The sequence below is a fragment of the Pelodiscus sinensis genome, chromosome 1 (genome assembly GCF_052426305.1).
Source record: "Pelodiscus sinensis isolate ZL-2025 chromosome 1, ASM5242630v1, whole genome shotgun sequence".
Taxonomy (NCBI): Eukaryota; Metazoa; Chordata; order Testudines; family Trionychidae; genus Pelodiscus; species Pelodiscus sinensis.
Window position 1 is genome coordinate 82,775,364 of NC_143052.1, and position 10,612 is coordinate 82,785,975.

A 10,612-nucleotide genomic window follows, 5' to 3' on the forward strand; every position below is an offset into this window, starting at 1 on the left:
GGAGGTTGAAAGAGAAAATGAGAGAGAAGGTTGTGTGCACAGAATCCATGAGAACTCTCCATCTTCAAGGCAGAAGTAAGCTTTGCCTCCTCCTACAACATCAAAGGAGCAGATCCCTGGGGTTTCCTCCTGGCAGTCTGGGGGTGGCGGCAGAAACAGCAGCCCAGTGGCTGCCACCTTGGGAGCCTTTTCCGGGCTCTCTGCACTAACACAGTGCTCACTCTCTACCCAAAATACTTAAGTAAGAGAGCAGCTATCAGAAAACGGAACATTAAGGCAAAGAGAGAGCCCTATCAAAGCATTTATCTACATGGAGAAGCTAAATACAGTGAAACCTTTGTTATCCAGCACTCTGTTAGCCAGAAAACGTTGATAACTGACACTGCCCCCCAGCCACAATGCTGTCACATCTTCAGGCGCACAAGCCTGGCTGGACTGGTTTACCAAGATTGGCTTAACAATTTTTTATTTAAGAAGTAATCATCTTTAACTCAAAATAAAAATGTGACACCAAAATAGAAATGTGCCTCACACTACAAAACTTCCAATATTAAAAACTTGAGTTTTACTATTATTGTCCACTGGTTTTTCTTAGGTTGATGGGACCCTCAGATAACAGGAATCTTTACATAATTGGAACGCCCTAATCCCCAAGTGTGCCGGATAACACAGGTTTTACTGTAATGCTATTGCTGCCAAAGATGGTGTCATGGAGAGCAGGCCAAAACAGTCTAGAGGGCTCTCTGATCTACCTCAACCCACTTGGCCATTTAGGTTTGGGCTGCGTAGCCCCCTTCAGGAACTAAGGACAGGAAGCAAAGTGGTGAAACATGCACCTATCATCCCTTCCTTAGATAAGAAATAAGGAAATAAGGTTTCAATACTCATGCATTAAATATTTGACTCCAAGGAAATCCTTTTCCCTTCTACACCACAATTCCCTCTGCAAAGCAAGCCAAGTTTTACAAGCCCTGCTCCCTAATGGCATGTCTACACTACATTACACTACCTTTAACACCTGTGGCTGCCTGTGCCAGCTGACTCACATCTCAATACTGAGACTGTGGGGCTGTTTCATCGAGGGTATTCCAGCTCAAGCTCAAAGACGCTCCTACTTCACAGGGTCCTAGAGGCCAGGCTGTAGTTTAAGTCTGGATATCTACACTGCAGTTAAACAGCCCCACACCCTAAGTTCACTGGCATAGGTCAATTGTGGGTGTCTAATCGCTGTGTAAACACACCCAAGGGGCTCAGCCCTGTAGCCCTTGCTGATACAGGAAGTACCATTACCTTTAACATTTACAAGTATGAGTAAAAGCTGCAAGATAAAGTTCTAAAGAAAGGAAGGTCTAGAATAAAGTGGACAAAAAAGGAAATCATAACTCATGAAATGAGACAAGCCGTGTTGAGTAGTTTATGCATACTATGGATTTCCTTTATTCTGAGTAATTCCAGTTCCTTTCCATTTCCCTCAGTCACGAATGGGTATATAGATTTTATCCAGCAGTAGGGAAGAATGATTATGGACAATTAGGCTATCATCTAGCTAAGGAACAAAAGGGATGTATTAAATTGCAGCATGAAGGGAATTTAAAGTATGGTTTAAATTTATTCTAGGAGAGTTTTATTTTGGATCTTTGATAACCACCATCCAGCAGAAAATACATGAAAAAAATGACTAGAAAATCAGTTTGCTTTGTTGATAGGCTCTTAAATTTCTCCAGCGATGGAGATTCCACATCTTCCCAAGGCGATTTATTCCAATGTTTAACCATCCTGACAGGAAGTTTTTCCTAAATGCTTCTTGTCCTATCATGTGAGGCCAAGGAGAACAATTTTTCTCCCTCCTCCTTGTAATACTTTTTTAGACTGAGAGGGGACATGATAGCAGTTTTTGAGTATCTAGGAAATTTAAGAGCAGGTTAGATAGACATCTGTTAGGGAAGTGTTTGGTCCTGCTGAGGGCAGGGGACTGGACTCGATGACCTCTCAAGGTCCCTTCCAGTTCCAGGATTCTATGATTATGCATAGCTTTTGAACCAGGTCACTGATTTTCATACATCTTTTGAGAGGCAAGGAAGCTATTGCCACTCTTGAGTTAAGTTGTGCCCCTATAAACTCTATGGGCTGTACCGGTGTGAGCAATGACTTGGTTTCATTTATTAGTAGCCCCAACAAGTGGAAGAAAGTCATGACAGTATGGATATCATGATGGGACTGTGCCTCTGATTTGGATTTGATCAGGCAGTCATCAAGATAGGGAAAAATGATGTCGAGTTTCCTTAGGTAGGCAGTGACTACTGCAAGAATCTTGGAGAAGACCCTCAATGCCATTGATAGTCCAAATGGCAGGACAGTATATTGGTAGCAGTGAATACCTAGGACAAAGCAGAGAAAGTTCCTAGGGGCAGGATGAACGTAGATATGAAAACAGGCATCCTGTAAATTGAGACATGAAAACCAGTTGCCCAGCTCCAGCACAGGAATTATGGTGATCAATGTTACCATCTTGAACTTTTGCCATTTTAGAAATTTGTTGAAGATTCTAAGGTCTAAAATGGGGCACCATCCACTGTTCTTCTTCTGAGTGAGGAAGTAATGTGAGTAGAAGCCACTCTCAGACCCCTTAAAAACCCTTCTATAGTGCCCATTGTAATCCTGTTGTAGGATTACATTGTGAGAGTGGTCCCTGAAGAGGGATGAGGCAGGTGCGTGAGTGGGGGAATGGAAATAAAATCTGTACAGATTGATTGTATCACCCGCTATTCAGATGTTTTGTCCTGCCAAGTGGTGTAAAAGGGCAGAAGTCAATGATGGAATATTTTGTCAGAAGGTAGCAACTCTGGAGCAGGGGAGGATGTTTTCAGTCCCTTGACCAAGGCCTCAAATTTGCTTGTTTTGTTTAGGTGGCTGGTTTGCAGCACTGGTTTAGTTAAGTCTGCACTACTGCCTGCCCTGACCACGTTGTTGAGTCTGGTGATCTTGTCTCTGTTGGTGATAAGTGTATGAAGGATATCTGGGTCTTGGGTTGGTACCTATACTGTCTCATTCTGGTTGCAGGCATGTGAATACCCAGGGAGCGCAGAGTCGCCCTTGAGTCCTTCATGGAATGGAGAATGTTGGTTTTTGTCAAGAAGAGCTTCTTGCCCTCGAATGGGAGATCCTCCGCTGTGGACTGTATTTCCCTTGGAAACGCTGCAGAGTTAAACCAAGAGGCTCTCCTCATAACTACCGTAGTGGTTGTTGACCTAGTGGCCATATCAGCAGTGTCGAGGGCGGCTTGTAAAACTGTATGAGAAATCGCATGCTTTTCTGCAATTACTGTCTTAAATTGTTTGCCTCGAGTATGTCATCAATAACTGTATTAAACTTTGAATAATTATTGAAGTCATATTTACTGAGCAATGCGGTGTAATTAACAGCTCTAAACTGTAGGGTCAATGATGTATAGACCTTTCTACCGAAGAGATCTAGCTGCTGGCTGTTCTCGTCAGCAGGGGTGGATCATAGTTGGTGCTGTTTATTTCTTTGGTGCATGGTTTCGACTACCAAAGACTTAGGTGGTGGGTAGGTGAACAGAAATTCAGAACCCTATGGGGGAACATAATATTTCCTATCTGCCCTTTTGCAGGTGAGCCGTATGGTTGCAGGGGTCTGCCAAATTGTTTTCACAGGGTCTATGATCGCAGGATTTATGGGCAGAGCAACCTTTGTGGTAGGGGTGGCCTGTAATATGTTCGTAAGCTCATGCTGGGTCTCGGAGACTTCCTCTATGGCAAAATTCAAATCCACCACCACCCTTTTAAAAAGGTCCTGAAAGGACGTGAAGTCATTGGCTGATGTCAGAGGTGGTGGCATTACCACTTCATCATTACCACTTCAGGATGATGAGTTAGTGTCAGGAGTAGTATCTGGTCCTGAATCATGCATTTGCTGATCTGGTGTATCCTTCAGTAGCTTCTGAGGAAATGGAGACTGAGGGGGAGGGGAAGCCACAGGTTGGTTGTTTGTCTTTTTGGTATGCTTTCTCCTATAATTATATGCCCATTGGCTCCAGTAGTGCCACTGAACGCCGTATGACATGGGTGGTGGCATCCATGGGTGTGGTCCCCAGGGGGATTTGCAGCCCCCATTGAATGCCTAAAAATGGGATGGGAGGACAGTACTGAGACTTCAGTGCTGGGTGACAGTTGAGGTGAAAACGATACTTCGCTCCATCATCTCTGTCACTAGACAGAAGTGTGGGAGAAGAGATGTGCATTGGTGCCGCTGTGGTCAGCAATGCATCGTGCTGAGGAATGAGGAATTAAAGATAGAAGAGATGGTGAGATCCTTGGGATGGAGGTACCTTAGTGCCAGTGTAGATGGTGCCATTAAATGACAGTGCTGTAAGCAGTGCTGATGTTGACTGCGGGCCTGTTGGCACCGATGACTGTTGCAGTAACTATATGATTGTGGCACCAGCAGCTGCAATGACGGTACTGGAGTCTGATGCCAGTGCAGGTTGCAGTGCTGAGTGAATTCAGTCTTGGGGCTGATGATTCTGCCTTCGGTTTCTCTGGTGCTGCCATGGTCACTGAGCTTGTTAAGGCAGGTACATTCAAGCCTGTAGTCTCGGTGCGGGATTTTCTCAAGCTCTGTTTAGCGGTACCATGCTGGATGCCAGGCACATCATACGTGCTGAGGTGTGGCCTCAACTCTGGGTGCCAATTTCTCGGTCATGTGCCGCTTGAAGGACTGTAATTTATGAGGTAGAGAGGAGGCACATTTCTTACAGGATTTTTTCCCCTTCTCAGGTTTCTGCTTATTGGGCCATTAAGTTCTTAGATTGGAAGCTGAGTGCTGTGCTTTTTTCAAGGATAAGCATCTTCAAGGATAAGTCTCTAACCCTGTGTGTACGCACCTTAAGCTTGGCACAGTGGTGGCAGTCCTGCTGTATGTGACCCTTGCCTAGGTATATGATACATCTCGAGTGTCCATTGGAGACAGGCATTGTGTCATTACAAGTGGAGCAGAATTTAAATCCTGGTAACCCAGGCATTGCTATCCAACAGGGGACACCAAAGCAACTGGGAAAAACAACTTGGATAACAGGTTTTTTCCGTGTAGGTTTTTTTTGGTAGGGTTTTGTTGTGGTTGTTTTTAAAGGAGGCAAACTTGGATAAAATGAACGAAGGGAAAAGCAACAAGAAATGAGTGAAATGAACTACTTAACTACAGCAAAACAACACTGTCCGTCTTAAGCCAGGGATGGTAAGAAGGAACTGAGGGGAGAGTAGCCGCACATGTGTGGTTGCACAGCACGGCGTTCACGCATTCTGCTCACTGCACATGTGCGGCCACTCTAGGCACTGCTGAGAAGTTGGATAAAGAGAAGCTGGATAAATTCATGGAAGTTAGGTTCATAAAAGGCTATTAGCCAGGGGATAAAATGGTGTCCTTGGCCTTGTTTGTCAGAGGCTGGAGAGGGATGGCAGGAGACGAATCGCTTGATCATTGTCTTCGGTCCACCCTCTCTGGGGCACCTGGTGCTGGCCACTGTCGGTAGACAGGATACTGGGCTAGATGGACCTTTGGTCTGACCCAGTACGGCCGTTCTTATGTATGTTCTAATGAGAAGAATCCGGTTTGCAGCACTGGGCCACACTGACACCTGCTGTGGAGCACCCACAGGGACGTCTCTCGAAGAAGAAAGAATGATTATGCAAGGTTAAAGCTCCCGCATTTTGCTTATTAAATATATGCTATACATTTGTCAATTTAAAAAAAATACACACAGGAAATTAAAAGGTGCAGTTAGGCACTTAAAAGTGTAAGGGAAAGAGAATGTGGCCTGTGCTATCTTACTTCTGTTCCCATGTACATTTTGTACACTAGTCTTGAAGTACACCATTACAAACTATTATATTCTTCTAAGTCCTGTCTTTTATGGTATACAGGTTGAGGGCGCAGTGAGGTTCCTACTGATGTCAATGGAAAGACACATTGACTTCAAATGGGAATTGGGTAAGACACTGGAAGAGTGTGATGTACATAAAGAAAACAACAGGGCAAACATTCTGCTTGCAATAACAGAGTAAATATAAAAACAATGAGTAGTCCTGTGGCAACTTAAAAACTAACAGATCTGGCATAAGATTCTGGCATAAGATTTCATGGACAAAGGCCCACTTTGTCAGATGCATGTGTTTTTTTCATTAAGTTGATGGATTTCCTTTTTGTTCAGCTAAGTTCAGTGCCTTGCACTGTGACAAGTATCAGAGGAGTAGTCGTGTTAGTCTGTATCTAGAAAAACAGTAAGGAGTCCTGTGGCACCTTAAAGACTATCAGATTTATTTGGGCATAAGCCTTCATGGGCAAAGATCTACTTCGTCAGATGCATCTGACAAAAAGCGCCTTTGCCCATGAAAACTTATGCCCAAATAAACCTGTTAGGGTACGTCTACACTTGCTCCCTAGTTCGAGCTAGGGATGCAAATATAGCCGACTGAAATTGCTAATGAAGCGGGGATTTGTATTTGCATTTTTTGAGGAGTAACGTTAGTTTGAACTAAGGGGTTTAATTTGAACTAACGTGTCCCGGGAACGCACTTCCTGGTTCGAATCAGCTGTTGAGCGGAATAACGTGTGGGCGAGATTATGCTAATGAAGCGCGGGATATTTAAATCCCCGCTCCATTAGCAATTTCGGTCAGCTACATTTGCATCCTTAGCTCAAACTAGTGAGCAAGTGTTGACATACCCTTAGTCTTTATGGTGCCACTTGACTCCTCATTGTTTTTGCAGATGAAGATTAACACGGCTACTCTTCTGATACAGAATAAATGCAGAGTAAAGCAAATGGAAGGCTAGGGACAGATCCTTAGCTGCATTAATTAGAGCTAGACTAGTTTACACCAATCATTATCTGAATTGATTTACTTCAAATTTACATTGGTATAATACAGTAATATTTTGACCCTGATCGTGAAGGATGGATGGTGTGTAGTGAATTAATGCTACACGTTGGCTGCTGTTGGGCCAACACTTGAGCTGATTGGAAAGGGTGGGCAAGATTGTGCTGGAAGGATTACCTGGAACAGCACTACTGTACTGCCTCCTTAATCTACTTACAATAGCACTGAAATGGTTCAAATTAAAACCAGTGAGGGCAAAGGATTTGTAAGATGAACTCAAATGCCACTGTAATACTGAAAATCCTTATGAAACACTTCTGTATGGACAGAAAATATTTTATGATCATTCCAGGATTTTTCAATGCTAAAATACTTAGATAGATGGGGATTACGATTAATAATTTTTCCTATGTGGTATAAACTACTAAAAGAATATATAGTATATAGGCCAATGCCCAGAGCTGAAAACAATAATGAAAATATAAATTAGCCATCAAAGCTACATTTAAATTCTTTCCAAACACAAATATAATTTCTCATATTTAATTCTGAATGGAACTTCAGTGCAAAATGTTACTCAGAACTCAATTAGCAACTTCTGTATGGTTATTCTTCATCACAAGTTCAATATTTTACCATAATGATTTTTACTCAAGAACTGTCTGCATTGTTTGCTTTTGTAAGCTTTGAGTAAGATTACCAAAAAGAATTATATGTAAAAATGAAATACTGTAGTGTGCCTTACCTGGTAACATCACTACTTGCTTGTTCTTCTTGATGGAGTTCAGACAATGATGTATCTCCGTTGCTTAAACTTTCAATCATAGACAGCTCAGCACTACTTTGAGACATGTCTTTGGACTTACTGAGACTTGCTAATGAGGTTACCACATTTGCCAGCGTGCTTAAATCCCCTTGACATGCCTCAACCTAGGAAAAAAGAATAGTTTTAATCATTTTACACTGGAAGCATTTGACTCTGTAAAGGAAAAAAAATCCAGCTTTCACAGTAACAAATGAAACTATGGGACTGCAAACAGAATAAAAAAAATCTAAGTTGCTTTCAGCAACAAATTAATTTAAATACAGGAATTAGAACTTGCACACTAATTTTTTTTTCAAAAATGAACTTTTACCAATAGTTGACGTATATTTTTGTAGGAAGAGCATTCCAAAAAGCAACATTTATGGAAAGACAAATAACTGAGAATATATTGGCAATTGACCAACAAAATTTTTGTGGTTCTGTGCTAATCCCTCTCATCTCCAAAAGATAAAAGTTTTATCACAACAAGTGCCAGTGTGAACAGAGCCTTGTGGGCAGGAGTGTTCTCCGCCAAACAACATGCATGCCACTCATTGTGGGTGGAAGTATTTTGTCAGAAAAAGAGCAGAAAAACATTGGCTACAATGCTCAACTTTTAGCAACACAACTGTGTTGACAAGGCTGTCTCTCTAAAAGCTATGTAGTGTAGACAAAGCCTAAGACAGTTTATTGCTGCTCTTAAATTATTCTTAGCTGGGTAAGAGAAGGGTTGTTAGGAGGGCATGCACACTTCCTAGTTTCTGTAGGCCAATTTCATTGCACACCCAGGGGCTCCTTGAATCCCTCCATTTCCCCCATACAAGCTCCCTGTGTTCCACCCACCCATCTCTCCCACTTCTGGAAATCCCGGCAACCACTCTTATTCTGGGATCCTCCATCTACCCCACAGACAATGGGATCTGGTCATTGATCTCTATGACCCCCATTTTATACCATTATATTAAATTTTCTTTCTGGTTGAGAGAGAAGTCATTCAGGGTGTCCAACATGTTAAACTGTATTGGGAGGATGGACAGAGCTGAGATGGCAGGGGGGGTATTGTTATGCTGGAAGGTGTTAATAAGCTGCCATCAACTGATTCTTTGTCCATGGACAATTACAGAGATGGAAAAGCTGCTGAATCTGCTAACAAGATTCAAAGGGCTTTACATGCCTCATTTCCTTCTACCCGTTTTTTCTATTTTCACCAAAATCAATAGGATTTTGTCCACTGATACCTAAAAAAATCTCTGAAATGACTGGATGTAGCATTAAAAGTTACTGTACCACATTCAGACAGAGAAATACCATGAAAAAGAGTGACAAGGTATATTTTGGGACCAATGCAGCTATGATAACGCCACAAATATCAAGTTGAGTGTAAGGCCTGGTCATAACATAAGCTATGTTAATTTGATTTACTAATGTAGGTGTCTACACTACACAAAGTTCATTCTATCAATCGAAGTTGCTTTCTGTACTCCACCTACATGAGAGGTGCAGTGATTGACTTGACATCCCCAGGTCGACATGGAGATAGTGTAGACACTGCAATGTGCAATTCAAATGAATTGGCTTCCAGGAGGTGTCCCACAGTGCTCTCCTGTGACCCCTTTGGAAAATGCTTTCAACTCCACAGCATCTCAGATAGGTACACAGGAAACATCTTCTTTCCTGTTAAAGCCCCAGGAACTTTTGAATTTTCATTTCCTATTTGGATCAGCATGAGCTTGCCAACACAGTTGATCATGGAGGCTCAAGGCTGCAAACAGGCTCCATCTTGGCGTACACAAGAGGTGATGGATCTTACTGCTGTGTGGGTAGAAGAGTCTGTGCAGGCAGAGCATGATCCAGCAGAAGAAATACTGACATCTACGCCAAGAGATGGGCGTAAGGGAGAAGAACTACACAAGGGACAAACAGCACTACTGTGTGAAAATAAAGGACCTTAGTAAGCGCATTAATAAGAAAAGGGAGGTTAACAATTGTTCTGGTTCTGCCCCACAGACATGCTGCTTTTATGAGGAGCTGCATGTGATTCACAGTGGTGACCCCACCACTATGTCCAAAACGTTCCATAGATACCTGGCAGAAGCCTTTTGAGCAACAATGACTATTGACAAGGAGTGACTTTCTTTTCAGACTGCAAAATAACCGTTGGTGATGTTAAACTACCAATTGTGATCTTGGGAGATCTAGCCCATCCCTTGCTCCCATAGCTCAGGAAGTCATACAACCTCAGCTTGGACAGCAGTAAGGATCAGTTCAACCCTAGGCTGAGCAAGTGCAGAATAGTGGTGGAATTCCCCTTTGGAAAAAGGTCACTGGCACTGTTTGTTTAGTGATCAAACCAGTAGACAAAGGGGCACCCTTGTGGTCCTTAAGTTTTGATTACATCAATGAGGCCAAATGACAACTCTCTGATGTCACCTACTATACTGATGTTAAAGATGACCCCATGCCACAATTCACTCAGGAATTTAAGGGTATCATCAAATACTTCTCCAAATAACTCAATAGAAACTCTACAAATTCATCCCCATGAGCTCACCCCAGTGATCTTCCACATACTTCCCAAGATACAAAAACAAGAGAACTCAGGCAGAACCATCATATCTGGCCATGGCTTTCTTACTGAAGGAATATTAAGAGTCATAGAAACCTTCCTCAATTCATTTACCAAACAAAGAGCCAGTTTCCTCCAGGGCATAACCGACTTTCTCCAGAAATTCCATTATTTCAACATCCCTCAGAACATCATACTTTGCCACCTTAACAGTAATATCCTACTAGGGATGTAAAATCCCATTTAATTGATTAACTGGTTAGCTGATTAAAAGGAGGATGGCTGGAGCATTCAAGTCAGGCTACACTGTCCTCCCCCACCAATGGCAAAGGCTGCTCTGGCTGGA

General features: G+C 42.6%; 1 protein-coding gene across 9 annotated transcripts in view; it reads right to left on the reverse strand.

The window, feature by feature from the left end:
* Nucleotides 1-10,612, reverse strand: part of NR2C1 (nuclear receptor subfamily 2 group C member 1) — a 114,054-nt gene that overhangs the window by 33,376 nt on the left and 70,066 nt on the right. For all 9 annotated transcript variants that reach the window (XM_075933438.2, XM_075933445.2, XM_075933411.2 and 6 more), the window contains one exon: nucleotides 7,641-7,825. In XM_075933438.2, the coding sequence (XP_075789553.1) occupies nucleotides 7,641-7,825 (185 nt within the window). The remainder of the gene's footprint in view (nucleotides 1-7,640; nucleotides 7,826-10,612) is intronic.